Source organism: Trachurus trachurus, assembly GCF_905171665.1.
Source record: "Trachurus trachurus genome assembly, chromosome: 23".
Lineage (NCBI taxonomy): Eukaryota > Metazoa > Chordata > Actinopteri > Carangiformes > Carangidae > Trachurus > Trachurus trachurus.
The window spans coordinates 12607812-12628232 of NC_139912.1; the positions used below are offsets into that span (position 1 = coordinate 12607812).

The window sequence follows — 20421 nt, forward strand, 5'->3', positions numbered from 1 at the left end:
ATAAGGTCAGGTATTATAATAGGTTATAATTGTTAGTAACTGGCTGACAATGCCCACATTTATATTGCATTATAAATATAGTTATATACCTTATAAGCCATTATAAAATGTTCTATGATGTCTTGTGCTTATTGTTATAAAGCCTTATGATAATTAATGAGTGTTTATAATATACACGTTCATAAGCCAATTATAGCACATTAAAACTATATTAATAATGCATTATCGATATGGACATTGTCAGTGAGTTACTAACAATTATAACCTATTATAATACCTGACCTTCATAAGTCATGATAAAATGCTTTATAGTGTGTTATGCTTATTGTTATAAAGCATTATGATAATTTATGAGTGTTTAGAATTATTATTATAATTATTAGTGCTATAACTGCATTATACCTCATTATAAGTATGGTTATAATGTGTTATAGAGATAGGCGTCAAGTAAAATGTTACCGAAAAACTTACTTATATATTCCCAAAGCAGGAGCAGTTTCACTTTTCCTCTTGCGCACCTTTGATTTACACCTTGCTCTCTTGTCTGCCTCTCGTCCGTAGTTCCACTCCCACCAGTTGTTCCACATCCTGGTCGTCGCCGGGGCTTTCGTGCATTTCCACGGCGTCTCAAACCTGCAGGAGTTTCGCCACAAGGCGGGAGCCGGCTGCGCTGAGGACGGCACGCTCTAACTGACTCACTTGTTCACTCACACTTGTTGTCGGGGAGGCACTGGTTCTAATGAAATGCACAGAGTTACACACACACACAAACATACACACATACGAACACATACACTCCTCAAACATACACACAGAAACCTAAGACACACACACACACACACACACGCTCTCTCTCCCCAAACTGAAGGCCAATGTGGCTCTGTCCAGTGTGTGCTTGTGTGCGTAATACACCGGATGGCCTCCCAGGGGGCGCAATTAAAACTGACTGAGGAGGGTTTTTGTTCTCTATCTGTCTGTCTGCCCATCCACTCTCCACCTCCTCCGCCTCTGTCGCTTTGACTATAAAACCACTTCCAAGACGGCGTGTTTTATAAAAAAAAAAAAGATTTTTGGGACTCTACTCTTTCCAGGAAGTATGTCCGTTTGTGGGACAGGGGATGAGGGGGGAGGGGGGCAATGAAAACCTCCCTTCAGTAATTCTGCATTTTCTTCTGTGTTGTTCTGACATTTAACGGTTTGATTTGATTTGGAAGCTTAATTATGGCTTTCAAAGGAAACAAAAAAACATTTTGGGGTGGGTTTTTTTTGTGTTGAATGCTGTTTTCCACGTCACATTTTAGAGCATTCACATGTGGAAAAAAAAAAAGAAAGAATTGAGTGGAAAATGTTTTTGGATTTCTTCCATGTTTGTGAAGGTTGTGGGGGAGGAGACATGTCGGGTGGGCGGGGGGGTTACTAGTCACTTTTAAAAGTAAAAAAAAAAAAAAACCCTTTTCCATGTAAATAAGATTTCTAAATTTTGGGTTATAGATTTGTATGAAATATATATGAAAAAAAGAACAAAAAAAGTGTTATAATGGCAAGAATAAATAAATATGTTAGATGAAAAATCAATTAAAGATGAAGAGAGGAGGTGTTAATATCTACACTTGTTCTGGCAGTGAGGTGCAGTGGAGCGAGTAATAGATTCTGTGATTGGAGGGAGGCGCTTCAAACTCTTTCATTAAGTCTGTATATGCAAGGATGAGCAGTAGAGGTGAAGAGGAAGTAAAAGGCACAACACCTGAATCTTATCAAATAATGTATTTTGTCTCCAGTGCAGTGGGAAGTGACAACAGAGTCACTTTTCTGGCCTAAATACCTGGAAATATAAACAAGAAGACGACAGATCAACTGTCCTCTGCTCAGTTTTTTTGTTTTTTTCCCCCCTCACTCTTGTGTTGAACCTGCGGCCTTGTGTTTTTTAACCATCAGAGTCAGACCACTGATCTTAAATCAGACCCGGGGCCTCGTGAAGCAATCATCCTCATGTGTGCTTGAAACCAAATATAAAGTCGAAACGATGAAACGTAAAAGTCATCATGATATGTAGCCATTTTCATTTATCTTCTTACTGTAAATTGTCTCATATATCTAACGATAAAACTAATTTCTATACCACCAATACGTTTATTCTTTTTTATGACCAGCCCTCAAATGACTCCTTTAAACACAAGGACAATTTTAAGACATTTTTATAAACAAGACTCCAGAGTCATATATGTCATTTTTGGTACTGTAGATCTGCAGTATTAATACAGTACAGATGCAGTTCAATGTCGTCGTCCTCCTTTGTGACACTTGATAAGATTCACCTCCACAGGAACAGAAACTGTCTGAAAACTTGTTCTTCTTTCTGCTTGGATTGTATTTTAATTTATCCACTGCTGTTGGTATTATACTGCGAGCTTTAATTTCATTTTTTTCTTTTCTCTCTGATCTTTTTTTTATTTGTTTGTTTTGTTTTCATTTGTTTGTATTGCTCAGCCACAGATCATCATGTGTGATGAGAGCAGAGTCTCTCTCACCTTAAAAATAGCAAAAAACAAAACTTAACATGACTCTTGAGTTACTACAAGGTAACCTTGTACACATTGTCTGACAAAACCAAAACACTGCACAGGCACAACGGAAACACTTCAACTCTGAGCTCATCAAACTGTATTTTTGTGATTGTTTGAAATTTAGGTTTTGCGAGTTTCTCAACAGCAAGTTCAATTATTATTTGAATGATCTGCATCTATTTACATCACACTTTGCTTTGAAGAAGAAGAAAAAAGAAAATCTTATTTTCATCTTCTGTTTTATCTAGTTTATATTAATTTATTTCTCTTGGGGAGCGCATACTGTCTGTTGAAGCACACGTTCCGTTATGATGGGAGTGTTTGATTGCAATAGACCTTTATATCTGCTGTATTGTTCTAATAAAAGTTTTTTGATCTGTTTTCTTGTCCTGTAGGTGGTTACTATGTGCACAACAATAATATTTTGGAAGGGACAAAGATTCAATATTTAAAGAGAAACATTGAAATATTAAAAGAAAACAGTTGTAATATTTCACGAAAAACAGCTCTAATATTTTGAGAAAAAAGTTATAATATTTTCAGGAAAAAGTTGTGATATTTCTAGATAAAAGTTGTGATATTTCAAGAAAAAACAGCTCTAATATTTTGAAGGAAAAAGCTGTAATATTTTGAGGAAAAAGTTATGATATTTCTAGATAAAAGTTGTGATATTTCAAGAAAAACAGCTCTAATATTTTGAGAAAAAGTTGCAATATTTTGAGGAAAGAAGTCACCATATTTGAAGTAAAAGTGATAATATTTTAAGAGAAAAATTGCAATATTTAAAGGAACAGGCTTAAAATCATGAGGACATTTTGTGCATTACGTTTTGACTGTATCATTGATGTGGTTACAGTGACTGACATTTGTTTTATTTATTATAACTGAGGTGACTAGTTACAGCAGTAAAAAACAAAACAGTAGAATCAGAAAGTCAACATCCAGTTCTTTTTATTTTTCTTATAAAATGTAGACATTGTGGACAGACCAGTTCACAAAAAAATCTAAATCTAAATCTTCAGACTCTTTGAAAACAGAATCACAACATAGAGTCCTATTTTTTTTTTTTTTTTTTTAACCTAGATCCACTTTCATACATACAACTCAAACTTCTTTATTCCTTAAAAACAAATACATCTCTCCTCTCTGACAAGCATGAACAGCCTTTACAAATGAATAATGACACAGAAAACGCAATGACAAAAGGAAAACAAAAATACAACTTAAAAGTATTTCCAAAGGGAAACAAATAGATTTTAAAGCGTAATGCTGCAAATACATTCTTTTTTCCAGCAGAGACAAACAAAAACAAACAATAAGCACTTTGGTCTTCCTCCTCCTTACACTGAAGATGATAATGCTAGCATTTTTATGAATGAAATTAGTTTTAGTTAGCAAACTGCTAACTAACTGAGGCAACAATTCGTGTCAGCATTATAACATGTAAAATGATTTTTGTGGGCATTATAACTTCACGTACCATGTAGAGGCGACTCCAACAGTGAAGCACAAGCAGATGAGGTAAAAAAAAAAAATCTCTTAACAATGAAAACAGGTGTAACTTCTTTTCTCCCATTTTAAAATCAGTTTTTAAAGTGCATATCTTGATTCGTGTTCAGACAGATGTTAGGAAGTTTTAACTGCAGTAATCAGAAAGATGTGGCAGGCAGAGGAGAACTGACTCGCACATCAATCTGCCGTCAAAGTAGCTCTGGGAGTTTGATATCAAATTTAATATAAAATCCAATCAACACTGACTGATATAAAAACACCAATCAGATTGTCCAAAAATGTTCAAAACAGCTGAAACTCTTCATGTGGTTATGTCATAATCAACCAAAAAATTATATTTAACAGTTTCCACATAAACTGCACCTGCAAAGACACAACAAAATCCTGATTATTTCTCAAAAATGTTTGAATTTTTTGTAACTGAAGAAATCTAGATAGCAACATTTCAATATTTCAATGTTGAGCCAGTGTATTTTTTAATGCAATCTACCGTGTTTTTAAATGAAACATTTGAAGAAAACCTCAGGAAAAAAAAAAAAAAAGTATATAACATCTGAGGTGAAAGCAGATGATATTTCTCCTCAGATAAAAACCACTACTTTAATTGGCTTTACATGCAGCAGTTAAGTCTCTGTAAATCTGCGCCAAAGCTCAAGAACGCTTGAGGTAAACACCATCAACCAAATCTCATTTATTACCTGCATGTTGTAACGTATAATGAAAATATCCTGAACATCAGCTCTGTGAGGGGACGTTACCTTCACATGTGTTGCTAGAAATACTGTTAAAACCACCAACCATTAAAACACAGTTTCAGAAAAAAAAAAAAAAGAATAAATACGAGGGAATCAAATCCCTAAAAAGTCCTCATCTGCGGGATTTCTTCTGTTTGTCTACACTTCCAGTAAATGTCACCTCTTCTCAATAATGTTTTTATTATTTCCATTAACTGGATGATTGTTTCTTTGCAGTCCTGATGTCACCTGGTATTTCACCTCTCCCCACATGAGAACAAAACCACAAACTACATTGTCAGTAAGTCAGCGAACAAAAGAACGCCTCTATTCCCTTGAAAAGGAAACAGAAGGTAGTTGCAAAGTCATTTTAAGGAGCTAAGATCTCACAACTTTTACATTCTTATTTGTCAAATACCAGGAACTGAACCAAACAAATCTGGAAGTTACATTTGAGTCGAGTGTTTTCTTCACCAAACCAGCCAGGATCAGCCAGATAATTACGAATCGCTGTGACTACAGTTGGATCAAAATGTGATTAAATCATTTGCTGCCATGTCCAAGAAATGTTTCGCACATAAATCTTAGAAACTAGAAATCAAAATACTCACTTTCTTGGTCAGAAGAAAACCATGGGGCTGACAGGTGCGTTTAAAATAAAACAGGTTTGAAGGTCGTTACAGAATTTGAAATTTTGTTTTGAAACTCACTCAACATAAATAATAACTTGAAGTTGAAGCAAATAAAACACAAAAATACAATAAAAAGATTTTCGCCGCGTCGGCAGCTCAATTCTTTGCCTTCATATTTGCGAATGAACTGAAATGAAAAACTGTCGCACTTGCAGCTTGGAACCTAGATCGTCACAATATTAATAATAATAATAATTGCTTATAATAATAACACTTTTTGTAGACAGGTGAAAAATAGCATCGTTGTGTGTCATAAAACACAAAAATGGAAACAAACTAGAATTCAAATAAACCCTAAGTAAAAACACTGAGTGGGTAAATAAATAGTTTGTGAATTGCACAAAGTGAGAACGTTGAAGGTCAAAGCACTCCGATATGTGGAGACTGACGGGTTGACACTGCTCCTCTGTTTATTGTCACGATTTGATCTTCCACAGCTGTGAACACACAGAAAACATGAATTACACACAAAGCGTCAGTCAGATGAGATTTATCTGTGTCCTGCAGTGATTCTTCACAGGGACGGTTTTAGACTGAAACACCCCCAATGTAAAATAAACATTTCCGAAGGTCTTTTATCTCAGTGGCAGCTATACTTTTTAACAGTTCTGGATAGATAGTCTGTAATGTGGTGTTGTTGGTCATTGCACTTTTTATCCCCTTGCACTTTAAAACTGCTTTTATCCTTTGTTTGTCTAACAGCAAGCACTTTCCATCTGTTATTCTATCCAACAAGAAGAGAGCACAGTTATTATTTATGTATTATGTACTGTATTTTTTGTATATAGCTTATGATATATATATATTTATTTAGTACTCTAATGTCCTTTTTCTCTTTTATGCTGCTGTAACAAACAAATTTCCCCTCAGGGATAAAAAAAAAAAAAAAGTGTAACATAACCCAACTTAACCCAACTTAACCTAACCTATGATCAAATGCTGATTCTAGTTAAATGCTACAATCTAAAATAAGTAAAAGTTAATAGCTGTGTCATGTTGTAGGTGTCAGGTTGAAGATAACTTAAGTTACTCTTTACACATTATAGAATAACTATATTTGATAATAAAACTACAAAACAAACTAAAATATTCTGTGAGGTCACTGTGACTTTCGACATTTTGACCCGAACCTAATGAGTTCATCCTCCAGGCAAAGTTAAAGTTTGTGCCAATTTTAGAACGATTCCCTCAGAGAGTTACAGAGTTACACTGCTGTTCCTGGAGCAGAGGCAAACTGAATATAAAACATTGCATACTTGTTTATTATTGCTACCGTTGTGGGGTAGAAAGTACAATATTTTATCAGGAAATCCATCTCGAGTATATCATATAATCTGAAGTATAACGTTCACATAAATTAGAAACACTGAAGGACAGGTTCCATGTATTTAGATTCAGTGTTAAAGCCTGGAGCTGCGGCCAGGAGGTGGCAGCGTTCAGTTAACCTCCAAGTTTCAGTGACTCCTCACAAACTGACTGGGTGACTGACACTGAGGTGCACTCGCTGCCTCAGCTGCAAAGGACGGTGAGTTAATATTTCACTCAGGATCAACTTAACTGTCTGCGTGTTTTACTTTGTGGAGCAGTTTGTGCTGAGGTTGGACAGTACTCTATAAAAATGTTTGGCTCATTAATTTCCTCATTAAATCCCTCAGTGCTGTGAACACGTCTTGCTATTAATAAAAAGTACACACACACACACACTCACTCACCTTCAGGTTAAATCCTAACAGGTCAGATATGACTCCTGACACTGCGGACAGGATGACCACCTGTGTGATGTTGTACAGCAGAGGGTTCATGGTCAAACCGTACAACCTGAACGGAGTATCCAGCTCCTGGACAGAGAGAGAGAGACAATTAGTTAGAAGATGAAGCACTTGGAAAAAAAAAAATCCTTGTGTCATGGTAAACCTGCGCCTTCTGCACCTTGAGTAGTTTGGTAGCCAGTTTTAACACGTTGTTGACCAGCGTCAGCTCCTCTTTCTTGTTTGGCTTCTTCTCCATCTTCAGATACAGGTTGATCTGTCCAACACAAACACAAAGGGACAAATGTGTGAGTGTTTTTCACAATCAGAATAACTTTATTGTCCTCTAAGGGGACATTTGTCTTGCACTTCCAGCAGCAGTTTTGATATTGCACAAATTAATTTAGCATATTATTGCACATGCTACACAAAGAAAAGATAAAAGATAAAAAGGATAAAAAACGCTACAAAAATTGAGAAACAGTAGCCGATGGTAATAAATAATAAATAATGCACCAAATGAACAAAACGAAAAATGTGACTGGACTGGAGTCACTGTGTTTTTTTCCTTCTGAGCAGTGTTTTTGTTGATAAGCGCTATAGAGGTCGGGAGAAAGGAGAGTTTATAGCGGTTGCTTTTGTCATGTGCTGTGTGACTGCAGACTGTGTGTTTTGTTACCTGTTCGGTGAGCAGTATGGAGGTGTTGCTGTACTTCTTGCTGGTCTCGGAGCCCAGAGTGACGAACCTGAGCAGGAACAGGGACAGACTGGAGCACCAGATCACCAGCTCCCAGTTATAGTGACACTCCAGGAACGTTTCATGGACGTGGAGCAGCTGCAGGGAGAGAGGTCACGGTGTTACACAGTGTCATGACATCTTTCTTTTATAGAGTGAAGGCTTCTCAGAGGAGTTTCAAGTCAATGTTAAGTGTTTGTTATTATATAATCAATCTCACTCTGATTTATAATTATAGATGAGGATTTAAAAATAGCTTTTATGTCCGTAGAGAACATCTACTACACTCAAAACATTTTCATTTACTAGATTCCCTGTTTGTTTGCACATAAAATGATGATTTGATCACTGCTCATAAAAACCACGTTAACCAGACTCTGTTAGCTGACAGCTCTGATGTGGGAGAGTTCCTAGATCTTCCACCTGAAGGGTTTGAGAGTGTCAGAAATACCTGGGCGCAGCAGATGAAGACGACGGACAGAGTGAGGAGGAAGGCTGACGACACGATCACATCCACCGAGCGCTGAGGACCCCGTCTCTGTGAAACACAGCGGAGCTTCAGTCAGTTTGTTTCACTACAACTGTGACTGAGTCAGACAGACTTCCTAACAAACTCAAATCCTCTAGTTTAATGGTAAATTTGCTCCATCTGGTACCTGAATGACTGCATTAACAATAAAAAAAGTAGAAATACTGAAATCATTGATGAGTAAACAGCTGTACATGCAGTACATTTTAGAAAAAAGACAAACCAGCCAGGCACCTTGAGGTAGGAGCGTAGCGACAGCCACATCTTGATGTTCTGGACTTTCTTCAGTCTGAAATGCGGGACTTCAGACTTCCTGGCTCGACGGGCTGAGGTCAGGTGACCAAACAGTTTGGCGAACAGTAGCCTCTGAAATGCACATGAACATGAATAATAAATAAATAAATAAATATATGAAGTTGAGGATCCAGAAAACTCGTAACACGTCCCTGCGGTCGAAGCTCTGCTCACCTGTTTGTACGTCCTCTCTGCTACGCTGAGCAGGAAGAAGAAGAGCCATATAAGGCAAACGCGCACCAGGAAGCTCAGCGTTACCATGGTGAGGACCATTGCGTCCGACCCAGTCCCGCCGCCCAGCGCCACCGACAGCAGCTCATTGGCTGAGAGTGTGGTCAGCTGATCCAGGTCGCGGTACTGAGCCAGTCTGGAGGAGAGAGAGGGAGACACACACACACACATGTTTTAATCTGAAAACTGTTTGTCGTAACAAAATTATTCAATATTTATCCCATCCATTTTGTTGTTGTTGTTGAGCAGTTGTGTCAGTACCTGTACGCAAAAGGTGTGAGTCCGAGTGTCACTGAAACCAGGTTCCCAAACACCTGGTAACCGATACCAGGAGTGTAGAGATTCACCTGTGTGGAGCAGGAAGTCGTTCTGTGTTAACACCGTCGTCATCGGCATCATCATCATCACATTTTTTTTTTTTCAAACATGAAGAGTGAAGAGAAGCTTTTATTGTCAGATCACAACTCACTTTGTTCATGATCATGCCACTGATCTCCAGGACGGACATGTCGGCTTTCTTGCAATCGTTTCCCTCCCACACGATGGCGCTCACTCTCTCCAGGCCGGGGTTGGAGCTGTGGAGCCAGGGAACGTGACCCTGCACACGCACACGCACACACACACACACACCACCATTACCTACGTTGTTGTTTTCACCTGGGAAAAGCTACACCGATATTTACTCTTGTTTGATCCAGTCATTGGGTCTTTTTCTTTTCTTTGGGGGCGTGTTTTTTCTCTCATGGGGTAAAAGGATATGTATGTGCATGTAAGTGCAACAAAAACACTAAAGTGCTAAGCAAGCTTTCTGGCAGGTTAGACATGTTAGTATTCGCTGGAGGGGTCTGTCACCATTTTCTCCAAAACCACTGGCTCGATTTCAACCAAACCTTCTGCGTTGGACTTCCCTCGGCCCCCCAGATGATTATATTCACGTTTGGAGAAATTTGAATTTTGGGCCACAACTTTGAGGTAAAACGCGAAAGGCAAATCTATTCAAAGATGGTGACACTTGGCCGCTTTATGTATATAAAAACTTATTCTAAGCCTATGAGAAAGCTTCCATTTGTATGCGAATGTAATCACACTTTATTAAATATATATACAGTAAATGTATTTATGAAAGTGATATATGATTTTTGCTAATAAACAACCAAATGAAATACACAATGTAGCTTTAAGATCAGACAGTCTAGTAAAAAAAATCAGTTAGTGATCAAATGTCTTTGTGATTATTTAGACCAAAAGTACTTTTCCACATTTCTAGGTCATTTAAATTATTTTTAAAGCATTGAAATTCTCTTTGAAATAATAGTCATGTGGAACAAAGAACAGAAATATCAACGATTACAGACCTGATGAAAAGGGTCGTCTCTATATTCCTTTTTAGCAGGAGGGCAAACAGGTGTTCCTCCTCCTTCTCCCTCTGTAAAGAAAAGAAGAAATCCATCAGAAATCCATCTATGAACAATGACAGCACATTAAACTAACTTCAGCAGGTGTGTAACAATTTAAACAAACCAGTGACAAATACTTTTTCTGTCCTGTTTCCATTTGTTTCTACTCTTTTCTCTGCTCAGCTCTTCCTCTGACCTGTTTCTGAGGTGCATGAGGATCTGCACTCGGCACAGTGCAGGAAGTCTTCCCACATCAGGTCCTCCGTCTCCGACTCGTGTCGAGTGCTCTCCGAGTCCTGAGTCCTCAGACTGGAACATCTGGAGCTGCAGCTGGTGCCCGACTTGGGGACGTCCTGACAGAAGAACGGGACAGAGACAGAGACTTGTTGCGTGAACGTCCTGTTTTCACTCCCTGATGAATCAAACGATCCACACACACACACACACACGTTGTGTCTATTCACCTCCACAGCGTAGTGTTTCTTGTAGTGGTGTGAGTTCTTGCGGTTTCGGATCGCGCAGTCGCTGTTCATTCGTTCGACCCCCCTGCGGAGTGCGGTGTAGGACGCCTCAGGGTCCTCCTCGCTGGACGCCTCGTCTGAAGCCGGCTCCTTCAAGAAACAAAACACACACATCCATCAGATCAATCCTCTTTTCTAGATGTAAGATTGTCATTATACATGCATGTACAATGAAATTAAGGTGCACAGTCAGGATGCGGACTCATAAAAAAGAATAAGAATAAAAATAAATAAAAGAAACAATGTACATCAGTCACACATCAGAACCAATTAAAATCAGAGCAGGAAATCAGCAGCTCAACAAATCAAAAACAAATCACGAAAAGCTGATGGATCACCTTGTTGCCACTAGCCAGGATCAGTCCTGTGCTGCGGGCTGTCTGAGTGTGTGTGGGCTGGACGTGTGAGTTCCAGCACGCCTCGTCGGCCCGATTTAACGAATCACATCGCTGCTCGTGGAGCTGAAGCCCCTCCTCGCTGCTGCGGTTGGTCACCCGGCCGTCCAGCGACACGTAGCCGTTGTCCGTCTCCGTGGATTTGTCGATGGAAAGCTTGGACTTCTTGGATCTTTAGAGAAAAGGACGTGAAGGAGAGGAGAGATGGAGGGAGCAGGAGGAAAACGGTAGAAAAAGACGGACGTGTACAGAGAGATAGATACAGACGGGTATTTAGAAAACGAGGCTGTGATGGCATCAGTCGTTCAGTTCGGTCTCAGAAGCAGACATGCAGAGATCAGTCACTCCGACGGGCAGCGTTCAACACAACACTGTGGAACATTCATACAAAATGAACGACAACACTGGAGAAGAAGTGTTGCATAAAATATGACGGACAGTAGCTGCTGCTATGATCGACATACAAGTAAAACACTGAATACATTCAGAAATTAATGATGATGAGTAAAAGCACTGAACTTTGTAAACATGCAACAAGCTGCAGCCGGATTTTTTTTTCTCCATGATATATTTTCAGGAATTAAGTTGAAAAGCTGAACGAAGAGTGGATTAATAAATGGATCACAGAGGAAAATGAACTGATGGGGTGGGGTGGTGTCATGAGCTAAGCACTAAAGTGAGTGTGACAGATAATCAATGGATGAAGAGGCGAAATCAAAAGCTAATCAGAGGCTAGAAATGTTCCACGCTGTTGCGGTCGGCTGAAAGCTGAGGCAGAAGCATGGAGGAGGAGGAGGGGGAGAGGCGGCGGTCTGTCTGAGATGATCAAACATGTTTGAGCAGGAAGAGTCCAGACAAAATGTTTATTACGATGATCATCTGACACTGTGTAGTTGGTATCACTGAGCAGCCGTGCTCCATGCTTCACTTGGATGTAGCTTTGTCAGTAGCTGCAAAATCCCCTCAGTCTTCACTCCGTGGTCGAATGAGTTTTCTCGCCACAGGAAACAGTCCGACAGGATAAAGAGTATCTAGAAATCAACTGTCAGATCAAAACTTTGTTTTTCTGATGGGAGCTGGTTTTGGACAGCGTGAGGGGAGAGGAGGGGATGTTGCAGCTACAGAAGCTGAGGTTGGGTCTGAGTCAGGGATGGGATTCAGTTTCTGTTTCAATTCCAAATGTATTCATTTTTTGATTTATCCAATTTTTTTTAAAGATGACCTGAGCTGCTGATTGGACACAGCTAAGGTGTTCTCGTTTTAAAATGTGCAATTCTCTACGTGGAATCATAGATGTGTATGTAAATACACTGATTTATTGACTCTGTGGGTGAAACTGAAGCCCAGCCTCTGTACATCATCTCTGTGTAGGAAGACGGGAAACGAAAATACACACCCAGCTTTACAGATATCATGCCAGAAATCTTGGAAGAGAGCGCCGAGGCTGTATGTGGTGCTGGCTGAGTGGGAGTGTGGCGCCCCCTCTTGTGTGTTATCGGTAGTGCTAGACCCGTCGCCTTCCCTATGCACCTCCATCTGAGATGCCTTCCTCAACTTCCTTTGGTTTGGAAAGAGTAGAGGGTGGAGAGAGACTTAGAGAGGCGCTGGACACTAAGGAACTACAGCGCTTGTGTGTCCGGCGGGAGCCCAGCGGCGCCCGCTGGACACAGAGGCTTTCACAGTTAAAGGCAAATTCTATCAAATCCTTTTAGGTTCTTATTCTGCAAAAGTAAATATTTCAAGAAAACTTGTAAAATACAACAACCTCCTTCTTTAAAAATCACAATATGTGACAAAATTAAGTGAACATTTGAGAGGTCAAGATTTGATAAAGTCGCATGTTATTTCAGTCAATCAAAAAGACTAGTAGAGAAATTTTCTCTTTCTTTTTTTTTTTTTAGAAGGTTATTAAATATTAACGTTAGATTTTGCGGAATTAAGCCTAATAGATTTGATCTTTGATCAAACGAACACAGAGGAGAGATGTGGGACAAGACTCGTGTTTCGGTTTTCAGGTTGAAACAGGATGTTCAGGAGGTTTTTTAACTACCACTGAAAAAAACAAAACAAAATAAAAAACACAATACGTGATTTTGATTCACAGGATTGAAATGACTCAAGATGGCTTAGGTGTTCTATCCTATAAAATAAAACGATGTAGTGCCAGCTCAAAGAGTCTTGCAGATTAAAAATAAATTTTCTGCCCTAGAGCCTGATCTGTTCATGAGATAAAACGGATAGGCTGAGGGGAAAGAGAGAGAGAGGATTCAGAGGATCAACTCTTTATTACAGTACGTGTCCTTATAGGGAAGGAGGAATAAGGTCGACTGGATGAAGGTGCAGAGCTTCTCCAAAAACCCTTTCCAAAACTGTGGCATGGTCCAATTTTCTTTCCAGGAGACTGAAAATTGTCTTTACATTGTTGTGAACCAGAAAAGAAGCAGCCACACACGGAAGCTTCAAACCAGCCTGCAAATCTAAAACACTACAAAAACACAAGACGTGAAGCGAGCTACTCCCTACTGTCACACACGTTAAACCCCTCGTCTTCAACCGGTGACTCAACATTTATCAGGGAGAGGTTTCCTGGAGATCTCACAGCTCCACTGAGTCACTGCTTCGTGTCTTTAAACAGCAGGATCAACTGTATCAGAATCATTTCATCATTTGTTTTACATTCTGGTTTTGAAATTGAGTGTAAATCTTTAAAATCTTTTGGCAGAAACGTGTGGAAACAATCTCCCCGTGATAAACAAACTAACTCTGAGTTTGATTTGAGGTGAAAACCGGACTGAGAGCTTGGCGGAAGCTAAACAGCGAGGACGGAGGCAACCCAGCAACAAAGGACATACTCATTAGTTCCCACATCTTTCCTCCTTCACTCTCTTTCTCCAACTCTCATGTGTTATCTCCTTCACTTTATCTCTTCCTGAGTCTCCCTTCTTTCCAGACAGACCTTCTGGGTGCAGTGTCCTCTGATATTTAAATGGTTTCACTCCTGCATCACTCCTCCTCCCCTCTCCATCTCCTTAATGTCCTTGTCCTACACTCCTCTCCTTCACTCTCTCTACACTCTTGTCTTTTCTCTGTATGCTGTCCTCCTTTCTTTCCGCTGTCCTTACCTGCGTCTCTTCCCCCCGCTGCTGGAGGCAGGTTTGGGCGTCCTGGTGGAGACGATCTGACAGTGGACGGTGCCCAGCAGCAGCATGAGCCAGATGGCTCCAAACACTTCGGTGACCGGTATCCCATGAGGCTGAGGGATGGTCGCATACAGGACTGCAGCTGCCACTGTGACACAGACACATTACACATAGAGAAATGAAGTAACAGCACTGAGATCAGTGTTTAAACCTACACTGAGAATTAACACACAAACGGACTTGAAACCACTAATTGATTTTAAGAGGAAAGTGAAGATTGAAATAAAATCACAATAAATGAACGTGTGGTTAAGGAGGTCAAACATCTGGAGGCTGCAGGACCAGATGTTTTCTTCAGAACCTTGAATAATTTCATCAACTGATCAAAACACAACTCTTGACCCATGTTGCTTTGCGCCTGCTGCTGTGTAGCTAAGCAACCAATGTAAACAAACTAATAAGACGGCAGGGTCGAATGTTTGTACATCTGTGAACTTTGTGCTCTCTAGTGTGTCATGTGATTAAATCTTTTTACTTTCCCTTTGCTGTAGTATCACCACAAAGAAAAGAGGTGTAGGTGTGTGTGTGTGTGTGTGTGTGTGTGTGTGTGTGTTTATGTGGCATGTGAGGGAAGTGAGCAGGAAGGGTGGAGGGTTGGCGACAGATGAAAAATAACAAGGCTGTTTTCCACCACCTACATCATGTTGCCCTTTCTGCAGCACTGATGAAAACACTCCGGTGGTTTTGAGTGTGTGTGTGTGGGAGTGTGTGAGTGTGTGTGCAGCACTGGGCGTAGCTCTGGACTGCCGCTTTAATGGCTTTAATGATGTACAGTGGGGAAAATAAGTTAAATATGATCCCCTGCTGATTTTTGCTCTGATTTCACTTGAACATATGTAAATTAATTTATAATCTTTATAAGATGATATTATTTCTAGGTGTTTTGTTGATATTCTGTCTCTTTCTGTTAAAATAAACTTACCATAAAAACTAGTATAGACTGTCCATTTCTTTGTGTGGGAGAAAACTTTAAAAAAAAATATCAGCAGGGGATCAAATACTTATTTCCCCCCCTGTGAGTCAACTCTCCCCCCCTGAGCCTCATCAGACACTATGTGCAGAAGAAAACTGTTGATATGAAATAAAGTAGAGCACAATATTGAAGTGTTTCCTTGCAGTTTTTCTTGGAGCGATGTGTGTTGCTTGTGGGCTGCGTCTGCAGGACAATCAACATACTTTGGCAGTCATCCCACACGCACACACACACACACACACACACACTCAGACACTTACCTTGCAGTAAATACAGAGCCAGCAGCAGGAGGAAAATGGCTCTGGAGGTGACCTGGATCCACCACCGGTAAAAGAACGGGAAGAAGACCACCCTGACGATGCCTTTCCTGGTCAGTGACGTCCACGGGCTCTCTGGTTTGGCCTTGGCAAACGCAGAACCTAACGAGCAAGAGAACAAACACACACACACTTAGTTTAATGAGAAGAACTAATTAAGGAAAATGACTCCATGGTGAACAGAAAACTCATCACTTAATACATCCTGGAGTTGCTCTGGAGCCGTGTGTTTTATCTTTCAATTCTTCCTTGTCTGACTCATCTTTCACACTCCTGTCTTTGTTTTATATGTACTGTATGTATGTATGTACTGTTAGTATGTATGCAGCTCTTTCTCTACTTCCATCCTTCCACATCTTTCTCTTCCTCTACGTGTTTCTTTGTCCTTAAGTCTTCCTGTGCGATGAAATAACAACGAGGATAAATTTGACTGATCTGCTGAATAATTCAAAGTGTGATGAATATGAGACAGACACAAAGAGATGAGAGCACTGATAGAGAGATAGAGGATTAACAGTGACAGGGGGTTGGCACGGTAACACTGGCATCTCAGGTTCATGTGTGTGTGTATGTGTGTGTTATGTTGATACCACTGAGCTGACGATGTTGGCTGTCTGAGGATTTTAGGTTCAACAGGAAGCCCGTTTGATGTCTAATTATCCCCACACAACAAAAGGACGCGCGCATACACACGCACACGCACACATACACACACACACACACGCACACACACGTTTCTTACCTCTAACCAAGTCCACATCTATAAGATCTGGTTTGACATGTCCTGTCTTCTTTGGCTTGTTCCTCAAGCCCTGCAGGGGGAGACGGAGAGACAGAGTCAATCCCACACAAACAAACAAAGAGGCTGAAACAACATGCATTCACACACACACACACACACACACACCTAAAGGAACTCAACTGCAGGTGGAGGTTCTTGTGCATTTTATCCCATTGTAAACACACGCACACACATTGGGTGTTTGAGGCACACACACGGTGCGTTCAGGCTCACACAGCTACTGGCTCTATTCTCTAGCTGACAGCATCCACCAGATTCATCTCCACGCTTTCCGCCAAGTCTGAGGAAAGCTGCTTTTTGCAGGTGGCGATGAATTCAGACGAAAAGAGGAAAAAGGTCCCTGAAGACTTCTTCAGTTGTGGAGAAACCAGCTGCGTCATTTCAAAGGAGTGTGTTGGAGCGCTCATTCATGGCTGTGAGGTTTACTGCTGCAGCTCCCCTGTGGCACGCTGACTTCCTGTGCCAGCAAGTCACTTCCTCCTACGATGCCCTCACTTGATCTGAATGTGTGAATGTGTGTGAGCTTGTGTGCTTGTGTGTGTGTGTGTGTGCGTGAGAGACTAGTGCATGATGCACTGAATCTTTACCAGTTACTATAAATGATGCACATGACTGCCTCTGTGTGAGTCACAAAGCAGACAAATAACAACTTACTGTGTTCATGTAGTATGTGAGTGTGTGTGTGTGTGTGTGTGTGTGTGTGTGTGCTTAGACAATATTTAATCAAATAATTTTATAATCTATGGCATTCCTATGATTTATAGGTCATAATGACGTGTGTTTACCTGGTTGTTCAACATTAGTGTGTTTAAGACGTAGTTAAATTAAAATGTTGCCATTTTTCGACCAAATACAATTTTCTGAGTTTCGACACAGTGTGTCCATTTTCTATCATTTTTCAAAGGTCAAGTGTTTTTGCTGTGTTGTTGCCTGCTGTGCCTCTGGCTCTGTGATCCATTCAACTAATAAACACAGAGCAAGCACCAATTTCTACCTATTTACACTAAATTTTCAATTCAATTCAATCCAATATTACTTCATTTCCCCATTTTTTAGACTAGATTATTTTATCTTATTTCACAGCCTTTATATTTAACATTTAAAATAAGACAAAGAGCAGGATAAAGTATCATTTTGTTGACAGCAAGAGTAAACTGCCCAACAGCTTTTTGTGATCAGGGAAGACTAATTCTCAACAAGTCCTTTCAAAGCTTTGAAATACATTTTTAGGATCAGATTCATATTGAACAGAGCGTTGTTAAAACACACAGCGCTCCCCACTTGAATCTGACCATCTCATGCTAATATTTACATAGAGGCCAATCAAGTTTTCTGTTATCAGTCAATGGTCTGATATAGAGCCTTGATGGAGGCTCTTATCTTCAAATAACACAACCAGCGAGCCAATGCACTGCATGTGTTTGAGTTAGTGTGTGTGTGTGTGTGTGAGAATGGGAGAGGACCGGACAGTGTGAGTGTGTGTGTTCATGCACGGCTAAAAAGAAGCCGATCGATAGCTTCCTCTTGGCAGTAGATTTACCGTAGCAGTGAAGTCCTCTGTAAGTATCTGTTATCTCTGTGCTATTCATAGCTTCTTATCTTTATAAACTAGTTTCTCCTCAGGTTATTCTACTGGCCCAAAGACAGATCGCACAACACGTTTGAATTCCACTCATTCATTTTGAGAGTTGTGCACATTCTTTGTCTTCGGTCAAACTATTGGCACACACCTGACCCGCTGCGCTGCACAATAAAATGTATTTGAACACTGTAATTTGAACCAAAAGCCCCAACAGGATATCCTGTAGTTTCCTGTTTGCACCAGCAGGTGGTGACTAGTTTTCTCCTTTCTCCCTAGTTTTACACAGTCCTGTCAGTTTGTTACTAATAAACTCACATAACAACCATGTTATTTTCCAGTGTTTATTCATCATGTGTCAACTCTAATTATATTAATTCACTATTTCATTCCATCGACAAGAGATAGCAGCAAGAAAAGTATTGGTTTAGCCATCCTGGGTCCCTCATTATATTCCAAAGATCATGGCTGATAAGTAGAGCATTCTTGAAGAGCAGCTATGAGGGCTTTAGCGTCATGGTAGAGTAAAACTGCTGTTCATTGTGGCTCATTGGCCAGTGCACTTTCCTCTTATGAGACATGAATCATATTTTTGCTAATTCAAATTGCACATAGTTAAAGAAATTAACATGATGAATCGACAAAATGCTATGAGTTTAAAAGCACAGCTGTATCTTCATTTAACCAACAACCTTTCTTCTTCTTTTTCTACAGGTTCCCTAACCCATAAACAGTGTTATTACTCCATAGAGGTGAGGAGCCTGTGCATTTATATGTGTATGTGTGTGTGGACTTTAATCTCATCAAAGAGAGCGTCTATCACCTCTCATTTACAGACCAAGAGAAGCAGAGGTGAGAGCAAGTAGAAACTTCATAAACCTAAAGCTACGCACTGAGATGTAAACATGTTTTATATCCTCTGTCATCATGAGCCACTTTTAATAACTTACTTCAAACCTCAACGTAATCCTGCCCTAAAAAACACGTTAAGAGGCCTTATGAGATCTCACTTTGAGAGCCTTGGATGTAAGAGGACCTCTCGTAAAAAATCGAGAAGGGAGTAAAAGACGACGTCCTCTTAAAAAAGGTCAGAGGTGAGGAGGCTCTAACTACCACTAATCTGAGCTACCAGGGATTTGCTTCGAGGAATGCACACACCAGCACGCACACACAAACAATATTGTCCCAATAACCTCTAATATGAGGCCACAAAGTGGTGTTATGAAGCAGTGCAAAAGAGGTCACCTACTAAGCACTAAGCATTGTAAGAGTATCATCCATTTAGGTCTAACAGAGGCAGCACGGGGGGGGTCTGTTTATTCGTCCTGTACAACTCTTGTTGTGAAGGACGTTACAGAAGGTGTCGAGTGTCACTACAGGAGGAGAAATCTGGATAATAACAAAGATGTGGAGTTATCTACTCTCTATATCTCTGTGTGGGCTACACGCTCAAGGCAACACTATCTACAGTTAGCTTAACTCAGCTGAATGGTGAATGGTCACATTGCTTTATGGGAAATGAAGGAAGACCCTGAGTGTTATAGAGCAGGGGTTCCCAAAGTGGGGGTCGGGACCCGCCTGGGGGTCGCGAGGCACTGAGAGTGGGGGTGGCAAGATGATTTCCAGAAATCAAATAACATTTGAAAATGATAAGAAACACTGCATTTTAGCTGTAAATGTAAAAAAAACACCCCAGATAAAAGTAGTAGTCAAAATTTAGAAGAAAACTATGCAAATAAGTTTTCCTCTTCATGTTCAGACGCTTACAGATTGCGTCTAAGCGTGGAAGATGACCTATTAGTGGCTGTGTCCAAAACTAAACCATCTCGTTAGGAGAGATTAACACTGAAACATGGTAATTCCCAAAATATAAATTTGCACAGCAACAACGTTCAAATGTTTCCTCAGTATTGCTGTTTATGGATATTACTTTGACTGAGATATTCTTCTTCTAAAGTAATAAGTCGAAAATTAAGCTTGCACATGAAAGTAATGACGTTCACTCATAAGTAACATGGATGTTACCCGGACTGAGGTATTCTGCTTTATATGTAAAATCACATCCTTGTTGTCGTTTTGTGTTGTCGCCAGTCTATGGCCCATTATTGGTCTGTTATTTTGGGGGCCGTGGGCTAAAAAGTTTGGGAACCCCTGTTATAGAGGAGCAATGCTACATCAGTGTCGGGCTATTTATGAT

General features: G+C 40.1%; 2 protein-coding genes across 7 annotated transcripts in view; one reads left to right on the top strand and one right to left on the bottom strand.

Annotated features, from left to right (window-relative positions):
* adipor2 (adiponectin receptor 2) overlaps nt 1-2944 on the top strand; it is a 31861-nt gene extending 28917 nt beyond the window's left edge. Inside the window, exon 9 of the mRNA XM_083999834.1 lies at nt 562-2944. Coding sequence (XP_083855960.1) covers nt 562-690 — 129 coding nt within the window. The 3' untranslated portion in view covers nt 691-2944. The remainder of the gene's footprint in view (nt 1-561) is intronic.
* Nucleotides 2945-5703: 2759 nt separating this feature from the next.
* LOC311006717 (protein PHTF2) overlaps nt 5704-20421 on the bottom strand; it is a 41059-nt gene continuing 26341 nt past the window's right edge. For 3 of the 6 annotated variants that reach the window (XM_083999618.1, XM_083999619.1, XM_083999620.1), the window contains 16 exons: nt 16586-16655; nt 15787-15945; nt 14476-14641; nt 12750-12911; nt 11297-11525; nt 10634-11048; nt 10396-10466; nt 9510-9638; nt 9302-9387; nt 8984-9176; nt 8750-8881; nt 8438-8524; nt 7930-8085; nt 7432-7527; nt 7215-7340; nt 5704-5939 (listed from right to left, as the gene is read on the bottom strand). In XM_083999618.1, coding sequence (XP_083855744.1) covers nt 5919-5939; nt 7215-7340; nt 7432-7527; nt 7930-8085; nt 8438-8524; nt 8750-8881; nt 8984-9176; nt 9302-9387; nt 9510-9638; nt 10396-10466; nt 10634-11048; nt 11297-11525; nt 12750-12911; nt 14476-14641; nt 15787-15945; nt 16586-16655 — 2298 coding nt within the window. In that variant the 3' untranslated portion in view covers nt 5704-5918. The remainder of the gene's footprint in view (nt 5940-7214; nt 7341-7431; nt 7528-7929; nt 8086-8437; nt 8525-8749; nt 8882-8983; nt 9177-9301; nt 9388-9509; nt 9639-10395; nt 10467-10633; nt 11049-11296; nt 11526-12749; nt 12912-14475; nt 14642-15786; nt 15946-16585; nt 16656-20421) is intronic. The other 3 variants (XM_083999622.1, XM_083999621.1, XM_083999623.1) reach the window with 3 other exon arrangements.